The following is a 20,090-nucleotide window of genomic DNA, read 5'->3' as shown; positions in this document are numbered from 1 at the left end:
GGCCTTTGCAGGCACTGAATGCATGTGACATCCATGCCTACACTCTGACACACATGCAAATACATAAAATTTTAAAAAATAACAGAAAAGTTATAAAAATAGAAAGGTGTGTGTAAAACATTTAATAGAAAGGTATAGGAGTAAATATTTGTAATTTGTTTGACCAAAAATATGGAAAGAAAACCCATAGTTATTAAGGAAAAAACAGCACCCCTATAACCATCTTAAATAGGTATCGATGCAAAGTCTTTTTCTTCATCCCATAAGAACTGAGAAGTTGCACTGCCTCCCAGTCACACTCTGCTCCAGCCTGCCACAGAGTGGCAGTGTTTTACCCAAGAGTCATTTAACAGACTTCACAATCAGGCCTTGCCTAAGCCAGTTATGACATGCTGAGAGCTTTGACTGTCCCTTGAGCTCCCATTGAACTGTCTCAGACACAAACTCCAGGCAGTAATACCTCCTGCCCTAACCTATTGCCAGAGTATGATTAAAGAGTGGGAAAATCGCTTTCAGAGGTTTAGAAGCCAGAGAGCTGCACACCTGAAGGTCCAGGAAGGGACCACTGCTGAGGAAGAGCAAGATAACAAAAAGCCATCCAAGGTCCCCAGTGTCAGCTATCCCTTAGCAGCTCAAGATTTTCCATACCAGAAAGAGGACTTCTGCACTCCCTCACCTCTGGGGTGAGTATGGCTTGGGGACCCAGTCCTTTCCTAGGTGTCCTTAGCCTAGTTAATATAGAACTACCACCTGTGGGTTTCTCACCACGAAAAGACACCAGACAGACCCTTCCCAGTGCTCTAACTCATTGCCCCTCTGCCTTCCAGGATATGGACAGCATTCTACAAATCAGACCCACGTATTGCCCTTGGAAAATATTCTCCGATGGAACAAGAGATCCTGGTAAGTGCCCTCAAGTTTGCATGGACTGAGTCCCTCTAGAGTCTGCTTGCAGAGGTAGGGAAATCCCAGGGTTCAAAATCCACCAGTCACAGACGTGTTTTTCCACAATAGCTCCTGTTAGCTGTGTCTACTGATAGATTTCACTCTCTGAACATCCCAATCAGGAGTGCAGCCATAAGCAGGGCTGGAAAATGGCTCAGAGGTTGAGTACCCTTGCTGTGTAAGCATGAAGGCCTGCATTCGAATCCTTAGCACCTATATAAAAATGCCAGGCATAGCTGCATGTACTATAACCCTGGGAGCAGAGACAGGTGGACCCCACCACCATGGAGCCAGCCAGCCTGAACAAAATGGCAAGTTTCTAGTTCTGTGAGAGACTGTGTCTCAAAGGAATAAGGAGGAAAATGGTAGGCGAAGGCACCTAATGTTGTTTTCTAGTCTCTGAATGCATATGCACAGGACATACACCCTCCCCCTGTATGTTGGCAATACTTATACCAAACAGAAACACACACTAAAAAAACACTGTGTTTTATATAACTGTGATAATAAATTACGAAACTGCCATTTCTTAAGTACTTACCTGGCACTATGTTGTACTTTGAGTGTGACATGTCTCCCATAGGCTGAGTGTTTTAATTCTTGGTCCTTCAATACCACACAAGCTCTGCACAAATGGCGCCCATCAACATTTAGTCACGGTAGGGGAGAGTCTCACAAGGCCTCACTTCTCTCTAGGCAGTTAATAGTGGGGGCAGGGACAGAGAAGTCATTCTCTTCAGTGATGTAACCACTGGTAAGTTGTCTGTGCCCCAGGAAAAACCTTCTACCGATGCTCAAGTGAACAACTCAAATTAGAGGTGGTGGGTCACAAAGAAACAAAAAGAAAAAAGACACGAAAAGAGGACTTAGATGGAAGGAGAAGAAATTCAGTGAGATTGGGAGAGAGATGAGAGCAAGTCACAGGTGAAAATGTTCATTATACACCTGTATGAAACTGTCAAAAAATAAAAATCAGGAGCTGGAAAGATAGTCTAAACTGCTCTTTCAGAGTTCCCAGCACCCAAGTCAGGCAACTTACAACTGCACATAACTGTAGCTCCAGGGTATCCAACATCCTCTTCTAACCTCCACAGTTACCTGCACGTGTGCACGCATACACACACGTGCAAACACACACAATTGAAAACAAAGTTAATCTTTTAAAAAAACTAGTCAAAAAAATAAAAATGGAAAAAACAGAAATAAGGATAAGCTGCAAATCTCAGTGATAAAGATGAAGCTTCTGGGTCCTCAGCTCTTCTTTTGGGCACTGTGTTACACTTTGAGTATGAACTGTCCCCAGAAGCTCATGCCTTTCAACATAAGGCTCTCAGTTAGTTGGCACAGTTATGGAACTTTTAGGAGGTGAGGTCTAGCTAAAGAAGGATGGGGTCACTAAGAGGGTGGGCCTTCTGGTTTTTGCCTGGCCTTTGCTCCTGTCCTAATCCCCTGAGATGTAGGCAACCTGCTCTACGCCCCCACCACCATGGAGCCACCTGCCACCATGTCCTCCCTACCATGATAAATTGTGTCCCCTCAAACTGTGAGCCAGAGAAGATGCTTCCTCCCTTAGGCTCCTTCTTGCTGGGTATTATTTAGTCACAGTGATAAGAAAATCTCTCTCTCTCTCTCTCTCTCTCTCTCTCTCTCTCTCTCTCTCTCTCACTCACACACACACACACACACACACACACACACACACACACACACTAGCTGCTCTCTCACACATCATCTTTTGAGACTTCACAATAACCTTTGTAAGGTCAATAAAATGACTCTAAATTCACAGTGGATGGAAGGAGAGCCAGGCTTTGAACCCAGGCCTATGTGATTCCCAAGGCCTACCCGCTTTCCTATTTAATAAGGGATTCCATGCTCTTAGCAGTGGAGGAGAATCAGCCACTAGCTAATTCTTTCCATGGTGGCTGCCTACCCCTAGGTATTGAGATTTTTTAACCATCTTTTTTTCTATGTTCAGCATCTCGGTGGTGTTCACACCATAGCAACAAGAAGATATTTGGCTGACCAGCAGAGGAAAGAGTGGAGGATGCTGAAAGAGCTACAGGCACAGTCGTCAGACTACAAAATGGCAAAAAAATATAGGAAAGAGTCCTCTTCTCCTTGTACTGTGTGTGGACCCCCAGAAAAAATATGGACAGCAAAGGTGGTCATACCTGCAGAGGAGTTTAAAATGCCCCACCGAGAGGTGATCAACATCGATAAACATATAAAAAGGATGCAGCTCGCACGAGCCCTGAGAAATAAGCAGTTTTCTCCATACCTCGAACGGCTCCGGAGCGCCACTTTGCTGTCTGGAGCCGAGGAGGGTACCACAGGAACAGACAAGTCCCGGGAAGAGGGGGCCAAGTATGACAGAGATATCTCTGATAGAGCCGGTCAAGAGGAGAAAGGGGAGGCAGAGTTCAAACCCACAAACCCACGAGAAATCACAATGAATGTAATCTTCAAGTCAGAAGAACCCAAAGGGTGTTTGGTATGTCATCGGAATGATCGGAAAACGTTCCTCCCTGTGAAGAGACAGGAGCGGCACATCACGGGCCTGACGAACAGAAACCTCTTCCCCATCACTGGCTTTCCTGGAGACCTGATGCTCATGAACCAGGATTTTATATCACGCGGAATCCACCCGAATGATGCCATTAAGATCTACTGGCTGCCAGAAGAGGATGCCCGCAAAGCACTCAAGCACAGCGCTGCTCGCTGCCCGTATTGAAGCTAGAGAGCCCAGAGCATAAGCAAGGGTCCTGCTCTTCATTTCTCCTGCACACGTGTCCCAGGGTCCTTCCTCTCTGCTCTTCCTTTGAGCTCCTTGGCTTCTCCTGCTCTGTTCCACAGTGTCTCCAAGATGAGACCCTGTTGCTAAGGCTTCCTTGTTTCCAGCAACTCTTGAGTATAGCTCCCACCTCACCAAATCATTAAGTTCTAAATGATGGGCTTGCCCCCACTGACCAGGCTGTTTTCTTGATCCTGGGTATTCGCTGTAAAACTGAAGTTGCCCATCAAATACTGAGTCCTGGCACTAAGAGGCAATCCAAAATGTGAGTGACAAGAAATGGATTCTCAGCCTCCTCCAAAGTATCTCCTGGCTCAACCTGAGCCTTGGGCATAGATAGGAACTTCAGCTTTTGGGGGAGAGGGGGATTTAGAGCAAATCAAGGGGTTTCCCTCCAATGACAAAGCTCTGATGTTTCCTGCATGTGTGTCTATGTATCATTTTTGTGCCTGGTGCCCATGGAGGCCTGAAGAGAGTGTTGGATCCCCTGGCATTAATGTTAGAGATGGTTGTGAGCCACCATGTAGGTGCTGGGACTCAAATCCAGGTCTTCTGGAAGAACAGCAAGAGCTCTTAACTGCTGAGCCACCACTCCAGCCCCTTATTTTTTGTTTTTGATACAGGATCTCACTAAGTTGTCCAGACTGAACTGCATTCCCTTTCCAAGTAACTCAGATTTTAAACTTATGCTTCCAGGCCCAATTTGTAATCTGTTTTTTGACTAGTGGAAAATAAAAGAAATTCAACATACACACACACACAAAAGTACATTCACATTTGCACACACACACACACACACACACACATTCATATGTACACATACCCATAAAGAAGGCATCTTCCCAGTGACAGTCAATCTCTTCTTTACCCCTTCCTTCTCTTGCACTAAAGAGGAAATTTTCATTTGGAGGAGAGTCTCTTACAGCCTATCTACCATGGGATTTCTTTGTACCAAGCAAACTACAAAATTCTGAAATTCTGAAGTTGCACAGTGAGTGGAGAGTCTCAGGGAGGAGAGAGGATTCAGGAATTACATACTACCTATCCTTGTCAGCAATACTACAGACAGTCATCCTGAGCAGGGCTTGGCTCCAGCAACAGGGAGAAGTCAGCCTGGTGGCTTGGGGCTATGTGTGAGATACCACTGAAATCTGTCTCCTCACCTTGAGTGACACTGGCCAGGGTGAAGCTTCTGGGGGTACTACCAGGTCCTCTGGGTGGTTTAGAAAAGGAGAGTAAAGTGACTAGAGACATTTGCCTCTCTCAACAAGGTTCTGGGAAACAATAGCTCCTTCTTTTCTATTCCGAAAGTTTCTAAGGATGCATAACTAGTTGACCATGGTCCAACATGACTTCCTGCTTAAGGTTTCCAGCCTCCTCTAATATTCAGGCCTCATACCTGGGAAGTGAGACAGTCTAGGAATCTGAAGACAGGTGAGTAACTGAGACTAAAGGCCTTGCCTTCATTTACTAGATTTCAATGGCAGAACCAGGGCCAACTCCCACGCCCCTGACCAATTTATACAAGAACTCTTTTTTAATGTCCTTCTAGCTACAGAAACAAGCCCGTGTGGAACAGCAAAGATCTAGGAGCTGATCCCTTGGGAGCATAAATCTCCATTTATTACATATCACACTAGGATCCTCATGGTTCATTTCCAGGGCAGTGTCCATGGCTACAAAGTCTATGATACAAGCCCTTGTACATGAATATTCATAACATAGTTCCTTAAAGTAGCCTCAAAAGTGGAAATAACCAAAATGCCCCTATGATGATGGAAGGTAAAATGAAAGTGGCAATGTTCATGCAATAAAATATTTTTCAGGTGTGTGAAAGTAGGAACTGATCAAGATCCAGTCATAAATATAGAAATATCATGCGAAGCGCATGAAGACAGCCTTAACTGACCACACACTTTCTGCTTCTACTTGTGTGTAATGCCCGTAAGAGCGAAATTCAGAGTGAGAAATGAGGCTTGTGGTTACTGGAGTTTGGAGTGAGGGAAGGAGCAAATGAGTGAGTTGTGGTGGACTTGGTATTTCTTTTGGAAGGGATGAAGGCTGACTATGGCTGCTGACTGTGATGATGCTGGACCATTCACCAATAGTCTAAAGATCCCTGGGTTATGTGTTAAGTGGGTAGATTGCATGGTATGTAAATTATATATCAATAAAACTGGCATATAAGGTATTAATGGACATTAATGACATGATTAAATTAATAAAATAATGGAGTCAGAGGGGAAAAGCTGAACATATAGTCAAAAGCAACTGAATCCCTCCATTTGTAGATCTCTAGCAACTGGCCTGAGCTCTGCTGAAGTTATAGGTGAGAAAGAAGGACCCAAGACCCAGGTGGGTCGACTCTTTTTCCTCTCCTAGTGGTAGATGAGCCCCACAACAGAACATGAAAGACCATAGGCTTCCCATCCCATCCATCCTCTGCTTCCATAATATTATTTATTTAGGGCAGGGCTGCTTAACAAGATTGAAGTTCCCATCCTCACCCCTGCCAATGTCTGACAACGGTGGACCGTGTCCTGGGATGCATGCTGTGCTATGCCATTCTGACCTCAGAACAGAGCAGGCTGGGCCCATAGCAAGACTACTGCTGCCTCCAAGCAAGGCCAGAAAGAAAGAGCTCAGCATGTAAAGCTTATCCCTCGGGGAAATACTGAAGTATCAGCCTATCTGCCCAGATATGAGCTGCTGGCCCCAGGCATATCCCTCATTCTCTCCCTTCTCCTTCTCTTGTTCCTCTCTTTCTAGATTCCTCTTCCTATGTATTCTCTCTGCATGGCAGCCCCACCTATGCCCCTCATGCCTAGCTATTGGCCATTCAGCTCCTTATTAGACTAACCAGGTACCTTAGGCAGGCAAAGTGAACAAATGCAACACATCTTTACCTAATTAAACAAATGCAGCATAAACAAAAGCAACACATCTTTACACAGTTAAGGTAATATTCCACAACATAAACAAATGTAACACATCTTTGTCCAGTGAAAATAGTATTTCACAACACATGGTTGTGGCTGCCTGGGGAGACAAAAAAAAAAAAAAAAAAAAAGACTGTGTTTTCCAGAGACACCCAGAAATCAAAGTTTTGGCATTCCATGTCACAATGTCCTCTCAGCAGAAACATCTGGATTAGACTTTGTTTCTGGGGATTTTTGTGCCCCAGTTCATTGTCCTAGCCACACTGTTTCTAAAACTGTCCTTAACCAGCCTCACGCATCTCTCCTGTGGGTCTTTCCTCTACTTCCCTATAAAACTTGAGACATCTATCTGTCCAGACCTCCTAACATCATCCATCCCCATCTACTCTCTGTGCTACCCCAAGGCTGCCCTATCCCCTCCCCAGCAGCCTCACTTTCATCCCACAAAGATGAGTGGAAGGGCTGAAGGGTGTGTTATAAGCAGCCTCCTCTGCACGGTCCCCCTTTATCTTAATAGGGAACTCCAGTTTGTCCGGCTATCCATTCCTATCCCACTAGCCAATGTGCCCAAGAGGAAACTGAGTCCAAACTCTGCTTGGAAACTAGCCCAAGAGCAATGAAGAGAAGGTATAAGTGGTGCCAGGAGCCCCACCATCCATATCTGTGACTGATGCAGACATGGATGTGATAAACCCTGGAACAAGGAAACAAAGTGAAGTGTGATGCTAGGGAGCTGAGCAGAGATGCTCACCATCTGCTGCCTACCAAGGGGCAGGGCAGCTCTTAGAGCAAGACCAGGGCATGCAGGAATGCCAGGGCATCTGACTGCTGTCAGGCTGCCGCCTTTGTATGTCATTTTAGAAGTTACCCATTGGAGACTGGCTTTCTGAGACCTACCACTACAATGGGTCCTAAATACATAAAGTGCCTGCCTCTTAGAGAGTCAGAAGAACACAGTCTGTTACCTGCTGGCACCCCCAGGTTGAGAACACTTTCTCAGATTGTTCACTCTGGGAGATGCTAAATAGCTGAGGTAAGTGGTTAAGAAGCTCCTTCCAGGTCTCTCTCACAAAATATAGTAGATAGATGATAGACAGACAGACAGACAGATGGACGAACGGACGGACAGACAGACAGATGATAGATAGATAGATAGATAGATAGATAGATAGATAGATAGATAGATGATAGGTAGATAGATAGATGATAGAAAGATAACAGATAGATGATAGATAGATAGAGAAATAACAGATAGATGATAGATAGATAACAGATAGAGATAGATAGAGATAGATTGACAGACAGACAGATAGATAACAGATATAGATAGATAGATAGATAGATAGATAGATAGATAGGTAGATAGATAGGTAGATAGATAGATAACAGATATAGATAGATAGATAGATAGATAGATAGATAGATAGATAGATAGATAGATAGATAGATAGATGGTAGACACAGACAGACAGACAGATAGTGTGTATGTGGTAGAGGGAGGTAGAGATTAGTGCTCAGCTCAGTTAGTTCTTCACCAAAATCTCCAAAGCAGTCACAGCTGCCAAAAATCTCATTCAAAAAAGTAACAAGAATAATCAGAGGAAACCATGCAAAATATTCCACTTCAAGAATGCCCATCCTGTTACCAGCCACACTAGTGGAAGCCCATGAAGCTGTGGAGCCCTCATGGGACTGGACTAGGCCCTCTGGATACAGAAGATGGTTGTTTGGCTTGAACTGTTTGGGGAGCACCCAGGCAGGAGGATCGGGATCTGTCCCTGGTCTATGGGCAGGCTTCTGGAATCCGGTGCCTGTGGTGTGACACCTTGCACAGCCTTGGTGCAGTGGGAAGGGGCTTGGACCTGCCTAGGCTCTGTGTGCCAGGCTCTGCTGACTCCCCACGGGAGACCTCGATTTGGGAAATGTGGGGATCTGGGGTGGCTTGGGAAAGAGGGCTGGAAGGTGGGAGGAGGGAGGAGGGGGATCTGTGGGTGGTATGTAGAGTGAGTAGAAAATTTTTTTTTAATATTTTAGCATTTTTTTTAAATTTTATTTTATAATTTAATTTTATATATCAGCCACAGATTCCCCTGTTCTCCCTCCTCCCGCCCCCCTCCCCCAGCCCACTCCCCTTTCTCTTCTCCTCCAAGGCAGAGACTCCCCTGGGGATTCAGCTCAGCCTGGTAGATTCAGTTGAGGCAGGTCCAGTCCCCTCCTCCCTTAGCCCAGGCTAAGCAAATGCCTGCATATGCCCCAGGCTCCAAACAGCCAGCTCATGCTCTAAGGACAGGTCCCAGTCCCACTGCCTGGGGATCTCCCAAACAGTTCAAGCTAATCAACTGTCTCACTTATCCAGAGGGCCTGATCCAGTCGGGGGCTCCTCAGCTATTGGTTCATAGTTCATATGGTCTCACTAGTTTGGCTATTTGTCCCTGTGCTTTTTCCAATCATGGTCTCAACAATTCTCGCTCATACAATCCCTCCTCTTTCTTGCCGATTGAGCTCCTGGAGCTCCACCTGGGGCCTGGCTTTGGACCTCTGCATCTGCTTCCATCAGTCATTGGATGAGAGTTCTAGCACAACAGTTAGGATGTTTGGCCATCTGATTACCAGAGTAGATCAGTTCAGGCTTTCTCTCAACCATTGCCAGTAGTCTATTGTGGAGGTATCTTTGTGGATTTCTGGGGACCTCTCTAGCACTTTGCTTCTTCCTATTCCCATGGGGTCTTTATTTATCATGGTCTCTTTTTCCTTGTTCTCCTTGTTCTTGTTCTTGATCCAGCTGCAGCATTATTTGTAATAGCCAGAACCTGGAAACAACTTAAATGCCCTTCAACTGAAGAATGGATAAAGAAAATGTGGTACATATACACAATGGAGTACTACTCAGCAGAGAAAAACAATGACATCATGAGGTTTGCAGGCAAATGGATGGATCTAGAAAAAAATCATGCTGAGTGAGGTAACCCAGACTCAGAAAAACAAACATGGTATGTACTTACTCATAGGTGGATACTAGATGTAAAACAAAAGATGACTAGACTGCTACTCACAACTCCAGGGAGGCTACCTAGAAAAGAGGACCCTAAGAAAGACACAGGGATTGCCCATGACAGAGAAATGGATGAGATCTATATGAGCAAACTGGACGTGATGGGGGGACAGTAATGGAAGGCAAGGGTAGAGGGAAAGAGAGCTTAGGGGAGTGGGAGATCCCAGCTGGATCAAGAAAATTTCTTAATAAAGAAAAATGAAAAAAAAGAATATCCATCCTGAAGATTTACATGAAATTATTCCTAATTTTTCCCCTGACTTTGAACTCCACCATTTCAGCTTTCAAAAATTCAACCAAGCATGGAAAACCAGGACACAGCTCAAATAAATGAACCACACATTTATTAGCAACTACATTGACAATTTCATTCTCCTTGGAACAAATAACCACAATGCTGTTCTGAGTGATTATTGCTAATCTATGATACAAACAGAAACCTAAGCAATGTTGACTCAGAAGTCCAAAAGACTTTGTTCTCAGGGAAAATATCCATATTCCTACAGAGATTAATCAATGCCCGGGTTGTATTTCTATTTTCCTCGAGTATTCTACAGTAATTGTAACATGAAGAGCTCACGGTGGAACACACGTGTATAGACCCAAATGCATCCTGGATGTTCCCTGCACTTCAAATAAGCCTGTTACTTACCATTTGCTAAATCCTCTGCCCGGCGAGGGGCACAGCTTTTAGCTTTTAAATCAGCTATTACTGTGAAAGCCTTTCCCCTCACAGCTTCTAACAATCCAACTCACTGCCTATTAGGGGTTGTTTCAGTTATTTTTGATATTCTGTGGAGAGTGTGAGGTACCCTTTCCTGCTTAGAGGGGAAATTTCCCCTCTTTGAACCTGAAATGCTTTCAAAGAGGAGAGAGATTGCCTTTCAAGAGTTAGAAAGCTGTCCTCCTCTTAAGAGCCGTGATGATATCCAAAGGCTCCTAATGCAGAGAAAAGCATTAGCCACTTACATTTCTGCCTTAATGAGTACCACGCTCATAGCGAGCCAAAGGTAAATGTCACAAACTTAGGAATTATTTCTCTCAGTGAGAAAAAAGTCAATCTGATATCCACACTGCCCTTCCTATCTCCGCTGATCCTGTGCAGCACACGTGTGAGATATACATATCTCTTATTACTATTCTCAGGGTTAACACAAATCACACCTCTATTTTTGCTGAAGAATTTGTCACTTAAGAGTAGGGGACAATTACAAGCAAGACAGTGGAATAGGACATACCTAGCTCTTATTTTGTCCCATAGAAACAATCTGGTAACTATTAAGAATTGAGCCTGAAGTGTTCCCCTCAGACTCATGTGGCTGGTGGTGCCAAAAGACCAGGCTGGAGGGAATGGGTCACTGCAGCATGTCCTTTGTCCTTAGTTACTATTGCTGTGATGAAATGCCATCACCAAAAGCAAGATGAGGAGGGTTTATTTGGCTTACACTTACCGATCACTGTCCATCATCCAAAGAACTCAGGACAGGAACTCAAACAGGGCAGGAACCTCGGGGCAGGAGTTGACGCAGAGGCCATGGAGGGGTGCTGCTTACTGGCTTTCTCCTTGTAGCTTGCTCAGCCGGCTTTCTTATACAACTCAGGACCACCAGTCCAGGGGTGGCACCATCCACAATGGGCTGGGCCCTCCCCCATCAATCACTAATAAAAAAAAAATGCCACACAGGCTTGCCTATAGCCTGATCTTATGGAGGTGTTTTGTCAATTTTCTCCCTCCTTTCAGGAAACTAGCCAGCACACCCTTGAAGATCATGGTCTGATCCACTTCCGGGGCTGTTGCCTGCTTCCTGGTGTGGGCGCCACCATAGCCTACCTCATACGGCACCACTCCTGCTACTACTGTGCCCTCCCACCGCCATGAGCCAGACGCCCTGAAGCAGCGACCGGGATAAACTCCTTATCCCTGCAGCATGCGTCACAGGGACAAGATTAGTAAGTGAAATGTTTCCGGTTTGAGTTTCAGGGGACACTGAGGAGGACCGTCCTTTTGATGAGTGATTCATTGGAAGAATTATTAGCACCATGGGCTTGCAGAGAGAGGATGTGACAGGGGATCTGAAAAGGGGACTCTTTTGCTTTGCTTCTCTGTTGCCGTGATAAACACCATGTCAAAACAACTTAGGGGAGGAAAGGGTGGATTTGGCTGACAGGCAAGAGTCTACCACCTAGGAGAACTGAGGCAGGATCCTAGAGGCAAGACCCAAAGCAGAGGCTGTGGAGGAACACCACTGATTGGCTTGCTCCCGTGGCCTGCTCAGCCTGCTTTCTTAGACAGCCCAGGACCACCTGCCCAGGGCTGGCACCACCCACAGCAGGCTGGGCCCTCCCACATCAATCATTAATAAAGAAAATGCCCCGATTCTGATAGAGGCATTTTCTCAATTAAGGTTCCCTCTTCCCAGATGACCCTGGCTTGTGTCTGGAAACAAGACAGAAAACAAACAGGCACAGAGGTTTCTGGCCCATGGTGCAGAGTAGCAGTCCCTTCTTACGGGTGTCAGAGGAAGGAAGAGGTCTGGTGGTTGATGAGAGGCCACAGCCAGGCTGTCCTTGATTCCTGGTGGCAAGGAGAGGGAGAGAATTTAGAAGGAATGTGTGACTCTGAGGATATAGAGAAGGAGGGGCATATTAAGTTAAGGTGCACACATTATACCAGTGGAGGATATGTTGCAAAGTGCTAGAACCCAATAGTCCCCTGATGCCCCAGAGTCTGGCAACCTGAGATCTGTAAACTTCCTTGGGGATGAAAGGGTGGCCTGGGCCATTCTCCTGGAGTCTATCTGGGGAGCCTGGAATCAGTCTAGGGGCTAGAGAGTCACAGACAGCCTCGGCTAAAGGAAGAAAGAGGCTTCTTCGGGTGGACATGGCAGCTGCCTCTAAACCCAGCACTTGAGAAGATAAAGACAGAGCAAGCTGAGGTGCTAGCCCAGGAGAATTGGTGAGCTCCAGGTTCAATAAAATGAGGAGCTATCAAAGAAGACACAAGGCAGGGGGGATATCCATATGCACACCATTCATACAGGAAGAGAGGGTGAGAGGGAGGCCCAATAATAAAATGGCACTGATGTTGGGCTGTAGCGCCCTCTAGCTTCCACAATTGGAATGGCAAAAGGGTGTTGGAGAGTTACCTGCTTGGAAGGGACTGGAAGTCAAGCTCTGACCCAGAAAGGTGCAAGACAGCTCAAAACAGATTCGATGTGTCCTGTTCTTTTACCCACTGTGTGCCTATCATTCCTTTGAGGGTGTTGCCCAACATGCAGTCACTGGGCTTTACATAGGTCCACATCTGTTCACATCTAACCACAGGCTAGAGTCTCCATTTCATGGTGCTGCCAATGTTTTCCAGGTTTGCCCATACAGAGTGACCCATTAGGACTTTCCCCTAATGTCCCCAGTCTTGGACATGATGATGAAGGCCAGGAGAATGAAAAGTGGCAAGATATGCCGTGGCCTCCTAGCTCCTCTGCATGCTGGAAGGGCTCACGGGTCTGTCCCCACCCATTGCTGCTGAAGACTTATCACAGCTGGTGATGGGCAGTTCTCGGACATCTCTGGTCAGAGCTGGCAGCTGTGGATGAGTCTCCTGGACTTCTCTGGTCCTTTGTTCTAGGAGGTCTTACCTAACTCTAGCAACATGTTCGTAGTTAGCATCACCTTAGCAGCTGCCTGCTGGGGCCTGAGCCCGGCTCCTGACATTGGCATTGCCAGCACGGTACCTAGAGGCTTGAGGCCCGTTCTCTGCTTCATTAATTCACTGCCACCTTAAAACCCACTGCACTCCTTTATCTTCAGTGATCACCTGTCCCACTGCTCCCTGGAGACTTCATGCAAACAGGACTCCTGCCCCACCTCCACCCCGGCATCTGCACCCACCTCCAAGCCCTTGCCAGCCCATGGCTCTGAACACTGTGTCACCAATGGAAACATGAAGAGTCTTGGAAAACTAAAGATGATTGTTCTCTCAAAGGTTCTGGAAGCAGTGAAGTAAAGACCCTGGGCCTTGTATCATCTCTGTTGCCATGGTGCCACAGCTGTCTAACTTGAGGGAAGCCAGCATGTGGGTAAACCTCGGCAGGCAATAACCAAGCAGACACTTGCCTTGAGAAAGAGTCTTTATTTAGTTTGCCTCGTTGTGAGGACAGACTGAGGTTGAGAAAGTCAGCTGTAAAAGGTGGAAAGGAAAACTATCTAGAGAAAACATTGCTGCTCCAGTGTTTGGCTCAAGGTTGTGTGGGGTTGTAGACAGGGACCTTGTTTTCCTATGACATTCCTCCCAGCCTTCAGCCTGTAGACCCTGGGAAAACTTGACCCACACCTTTCTTCTCTGCCATCTCATCATACTTTGCCATGCATGCATTTGTGCTAAGGGAAACCTAGCCACGCTGTATCCGGTTGCCAAGCCTCACATGCTCATGTCTTCCATATTTTCTGGGAATCTGTGCACATGGAGCCAGTGTCTGCATGTGCTTTGCTTCACATCTTAGTGGTCGGAGGTTGGCCATGGACAATGCGTGTCCTCCTTCCAAGTGTGAAAGCTGCCACAGCTAGGACCACTGCCAGGAAGATTCCACCAAAGATGGCAGCGGTAGGGTAGACCGCCTGGGAGCTAGCTGGAGCCGGTTTCTCCACATCCTTCACTGACAAGTCTGAGGAAAAAAAGAGAGTGAGATGATGGCATGGGATAGGACACAGGCCAGAGGACGGCAGAGGAGACAAGGAACTGGGTGGTCCTTGTCAGAACCTTTCAGTGGGGAGGGATGAGCAAATGGGGGAAGAGGGAACTGAGGCTAGCCTCCAGGAGGCAAGAGAGATTTACTTCCCATTGTCTTTCCAGCCAGGGGAGTTAGGGAAGGGTCTTAGCAGCAACTCAGACCTGGGCTTTGGGAGAACAAATCCGGATTGGGTCTGTAGATGAGTGGGGAGGGAGAGAGTTGTGGCATTTAAGCCAGTTGGGAAATGATGACAAGAGTCCCAGGTAAAAGGACTCCAGGACCTGAGCTACTGTGGTGACTGCAGGATAAAGGGGAAAGAGATACTGGGCAGCACCTGCCTCTTGCTCTTCCCACTATCCTGTTCTACAAAGTCCCACCCCCAGCGGAGGCACCAGATTCACACAAGTTCTGCTCTGACTATGCCTGTCTATTTGCCCCTGCCATGCAATAGGCCTTTGGTAAACATTGAATGAATGAATGAATGAGGAAAGAGTGTAGAATCAGCTTGGCGTAGGGACCAGCCTACTGTGGGGCATGAGGACAGGAAGCTATCACAGATGGTTCCCAGAAGGTGACAGAGATGCCCTGATCTAGGGGTAGGTTTGTGACAAAATAACAAACTCATTTCTGCCTCGGTCACCCTGGCTATTATATCTCCCTACCTGATGCCAGCCTAGGCCAGAAGTCCTAGGAGTCCCACCATGGGCATTTCCTAGTCGATACCCACAACAAAACAACGTAGTAGAAATCACACCTACCACCTGGTCTAGGTGGGGAATAAAATGGCCCATTTAGTACCATATCCCCCAGACGTCAAAATCAATTCATGTTTCCTGCATTTTCATGTCCCACCCAGCTGGTGAATTCAAAACACCTGCTACCACCATGATGAGGAGCAATATTCCCATTAATTATGTTAACAACAGAAACTATAGTACATTCATCAAACACCAGTGATTTGCACCAGACAAGGACCAAGGCATTTTAAGGAACTTTGCTTTAGCAAGACCTCTTAACAATCTGAAGAGACATTAGCTCTCTCACCTTATAGATAAGGATTGTGGGAGCTCCAAACCAAGAGAATCAAGCCTTCTAGGTCACAACTCTCTTGCCTACAACCCACATGTGACCTTGAGTCTTGGGGGAAGGCAGGAACCAGGCCTAATTCATTGACTGGTGTGCAGTTTATGTTGGCCCATAGCACAGACAAAAGCATCCAAAAGCAACCAGAATCATGGATCCCACTGGAAAGTAGGATCTGAGGGTAACCACCTACCCAGGCTCCTCCTATCTTTGCTGGGGGATTGCAACTGGATGGGTCCCAGGACAACGTCCACCTTTTCTTGATAGGAGCCTGTATCCCTCTTGGACCTCACCACACAGCCCCGGTAGCACCGGGAAGAGGCATCGTATGCTCTGCACACCACCAGTTTACACTGCAGGTACACTGAGGGGAAGTGGTTCAGGAAGTGGAAGGAACTGAATTTGAAGCGGGCAATGCGTGGTGACGGCGAGGAGTAGAGTCGATAAGTTTCATCTCTTACACATCTGGAAGTAAGGAGAGGAACTGGTTAGCTTGCTGAAGCCTGGTCTCATCTTAATACCCTTGCACTCTGCAGTCATCCTGGCTGCCTGGGCCTTCAGTGCCACCACACACTCATTGTGGGGTGTGCACATAAGTCCCAGCAGCCCCAGTACCTCACCAGTGTGTTGACACAGCAAATCACCCACCGTGACAAGCTCAGTGTACTCGGATAACCGGGAGGAGCTCAAGTTTGGAATCCAAGAGCAAGCCAGAGGCAGGACAGGAAAGGAGATGGCCTTTTCTTCCCTCTCCTGGTCACTGGGCCTCAAAAGTGACATTCAAATATAGGCTGAACATCTTCGATGCTCCCTGACCCTTATCTCCTAGAGCCCCTCTGCTGAGTCCCCTACCAGGCCTGCCCTGCCCCTGTGCAACTACATGGCCATGTTGGCAAGTTCTCTCTAGGACCCTACTTCTTCTTCCCTGAAGCACCTTGTCTCTGCTGGTGATAGAAGGAAACTAGCGGCCAATCTTCTTAAGGAATTCCACTGAGAAGAAGAGCCATGCCCACCAGCAGAGACTACACAGTGGGGACTGGACTTGTGCACCCAACCTGTCAGGCCTCCCCCAAGAGTACAGAAGCATCACACCTCCTCCTCCAGGCAAGCTGGAGCAGAGATCAGTGCAGCCAACCTGGTCTCCATTGATTCAACCTCAACATGGAGCCATGGTGGAGAACTTGCATTCCTGGTAGATGGAGAGTGTGAGGGCCATCTGCACCTTTGGTCACCTGCTGGGTAAGCTGTGTTCTCAGGGCCCATCATCCTTTTTCATTTAACCTTCCCAATATTTAATCCCTGCCACTATCTCCAGTTGACTTGTGGTGCAGAAACTGACCCAGAGATGTCTATACTTTAGTTTGGGTCTGCTCTCCAATCAATGCATTTCCCATGACATGTTCATGTTTTTAACACTAAGGCTAGAGTTTGGTGACTGAAAATCTAACCCCAGTTTATAGCCATCCAGTTGAGTCACCATGGTGAGTCATTCCTCTCTTCCCTCATGTTAACACATGGTACCTAATAACCTGTCCCTTTAATGAGGAATGTGACCAGGACACAGCATGAAGGCTCCTAAAAAAGCAAAAGTCCCATGTAGAAAACTAAGTTTGAACACCTGGCAAGATCAGTTAGCCAATCTGCATTCCCTAAGATATTTTTGACCACTCATGTGTGAGTTATAAGGCAAAAGTTTGCATCTGTCCCATACAGAAGTCCTTACCCACTCCGGATGAGATCATATGTCAAAGATGAGAAGTCATTGGGGTATGGTGAAGCCACACAGGTGTCCACAAACAAGGCCAAAGAGGCATCAGAATGGAGAATTTCAGCCTGAAGGTACAAGTTTTGGTCCAGATCCACATAGTATGGGCTGCTGGTCACTGGATACAAGAAGGAGGAGGATGTATAAAAGGAAATGTTCACATCAAAATTGCCATACTGGACTTCTTGGATCTCAACAGTGTTGTTGGTGATGTACACAGTATTGATCCAGGTGTTCTGAAGCATCTTGCAGCTGACATGGATGTGGAGGTCCTTTTTCCTTTTGATGATGCCATTCGAAACAGCTGCTTTGAGGAAGTTGGAGTAGTTGATGGTCTCATTGTCAGCCTAACAGAGGAAAGCAGATCAGGTTGGGTCAGTGCTGGTTTGGGTTCAAATGAGCAGGAAATGACTCAAGGAGATGCTGCAGAATCTTACAGAGGTGCCACCTGTCTGCTTCAAGGCTGCTATTACCTAGGATGGATATCAGTTTAACCAGCCAAATGTTCCCCACTCTCCCACATTCTATGGTGATGCAGGCCCTGATAATCTATACTTGTTGCTCTTGTTCATGGCAAAATGAAGATGTCTTCATGGCCCTCATCCTGCAGTGTGTCTGACCAAGCTCAGACTCCATGGTTCAACACTCAGAACATAATGTTCTGAGCCTATTCTCACTGTCACTGGGGTCTCGGGACAGTTGGTCTCATACTCATGAGAGGGTCCTGGTAATAGCAGTGTAGAATGCTTTCTATTTTGAGTGACAGATGACTTCTTCAGTGTGGTGATTGGCACAGTAGAAACTGGAAGCCATAAGATCCATACTTACAACTGAAGCAGGTCTTGACCCCTGAGGCTGAGACTTCCCCAGAGCCTCTGTGAACAACTGAATGCGTTTATGGCAACCCTGAGGCCATTCCTGCCTCAACTCACTCTACTATGAAACTATTCACTGCTGTGACTATTCACTGCTGTGACTGAGCAGCAAACTCATAAGGAGGCTGTTGCCTTGTGCCATTGAATGTGTCTACCATCTCTGAGAGCTGCCATGCCAGGAGCCTTACGCCTGGAGCCTGTGAGCATCTTAAGGAAAGAGCAATGTCTAAACATGTCTCTCTCATTTTCTTGGTATAGCAACAGCATCAGTAGCATCTGTAAGTATCTGTGAAGCAACTGGAAAGAATGAAGCCAGTGGCCCAGAAGTACTTTGATAGGCAGAGGGTGTGGCAAGGAGCCAATGGCCAAGAGGACACATGTGAACACCCGGAAGCACCATGTTGGTGACTGTCTGGCTCCAAGTAAGGAAAGCACAAGTATGCCATCACGAGGCTGGGGCTGTGGAGGCTCTTCACAACCTGGATGCTATGATGCACTTCTCCCAGTCCCATGTCATGAGCCCCACATGTCATATGGGCAGGAGAATAATACCATAGTGACATGGACAGTGTCACTGTACTCTTCATAGTGGATAAAAAGGCAGGGAAGAGCAAAGACAGACAGACAGACAGACACACAGACAGACACACAGACATACACAGAAACACAGACACACACACATCCACACTGACACAGACACACAGACACACACACACACAAAGCAAGCTTTCCCCTGTAGTCATGTGAACTGTGAAGGGTGAAACTCTAACTGATTGGGACTTGGATAAAGTCCCCTGTGTTCCCAGAACTTATACAACTTACATATAATTATTTTTTCAGAATCGAGAACCTTCCCCTTCTTGTCTGTTGTTGAGAACTCTATTCTGCATGTGAGCCTTCCAGAAAAACTGAACATGAGACAAGAGCTTTTGGATTGTAACATGAATCTTAAAAGGACTCATTAATAAAAACAAACCCGGAGCCAAGTATTGGGATGAACGCTGAAAGATCAGAGAGACAGAGCAGGCCACAGCTAACTTCACCTGGCCAATTCCTTGGCTGATCTTGTTTCCTCAGACTGGAAGCCTCTGTGTCCTCATCTGAATGGATCTCAGCTGAACTGCTGCTAAAAGCCTAAAAGCTTAGCAGGACTCTAGTTCCTGGTTTTCACAAATTTTATACCTTTCTGCTTCCTGCCATCACTTCCTGGGATTAAAGGCGTGAGTCACCATGCCTGTTGTTCCCAGTGTGACTCTGAACTCACAGAGATCCAAACAGATCTCTGCCTTCGGAATGCTAGGATTAAAAGTGTGTGTGCCACCATTTTCTGGCCTCTATATCTAATGGCTGTTCTGTTCTCTGATCCCAGATAAGTTTATTAGTGTTCACAATATATTGGGGAACACGATAGCACCACATTGAATAACCTCTTTGACCCTTTCCTTATCTTTTCTAGGCTTATCTCTCCCTCCTCAGACTGACCAGAGCCTGGGGCAGGGCCAGCCTGGTCAACAGAGGCATCATATCTTGCTGCACTCCAGACCCAGGTCTGGTGAAGAACCTGCAGAAAGGACTCCATGCTCTTCATACCCTTGGGGAAAGCACATTGCATTTCTCCTGTAAAGTTTCTAAAAATTTTAAACATTTATACCCTGGTACTGTAGCAGGAAACTTAAAAGTTCTTATTAACAGAATCAAACCTGAGGCCAGTTATTGGAGTGAATGCTGGAAGATCAGAGAAGCAGAGCAAGCCATAGCCACCTCACTTTGTTAATTCCTTAGCTGATCCTGTTTCCTCAGACTGGCAGCCTCTGAGTCCTCATCCAGAATGAATCTCAGCTGAACTGTACTGCTCAAAGCCTAAAAGTTTAACCAGCCAAATGCTTCTAGTTTCTGATCTTCATACC

The 20,090-nt window shown here is 46.5% G+C and overlaps 2 protein-coding genes across 2 annotated transcripts in view; one reads left to right on the top strand and one right to left on the bottom strand.

Annotated features, from left to right (window-relative positions):
• Positions 1-486: 486 nt before the first annotated feature.
• Positions 487-3,679, top strand: C1H10orf120 (chromosome 1 C10orf120 homolog). The gene is made up of 3 exons (XM_036177540.1): positions 487-683; positions 828-903; positions 2,924-3,679. The coding sequence occupies exons 1-3, from the start codon at positions 487-489 to the stop codon at positions 3,677-3,679; spliced, it is 1,029 nt and encodes a 342-aa protein (XP_036033433.1).
• Positions 3,680-14,221: 10,542 nt separating this feature from the next.
• The window catches only part of Dmbt1 (deleted in malignant brain tumors 1), a 58,378-nt gene continuing 52,509 nt past the window's right edge, over positions 14,222-20,090 (bottom strand). The window contains 3 exon segments of the mRNA XM_036177536.1: positions 14,222-14,394; positions 15,737-16,008; positions 17,267-17,655. Coding sequence (XP_036033429.1) covers positions 14,222-14,394; positions 15,737-16,008; positions 17,267-17,655 — 834 coding nt within the window.

The sequence above is a fragment of the Onychomys torridus genome, chromosome 1, assembly GCF_903995425.1.
Source record: "Onychomys torridus chromosome 1, mOncTor1.1, whole genome shotgun sequence".
Taxonomy (NCBI): Eukaryota; Metazoa; Chordata; class Mammalia; order Rodentia; family Cricetidae; genus Onychomys; species Onychomys torridus.
Note: the sequence above shows the minus strand (reverse complement) of the source record. Positions and strands in the feature narration are given on the sequence as shown.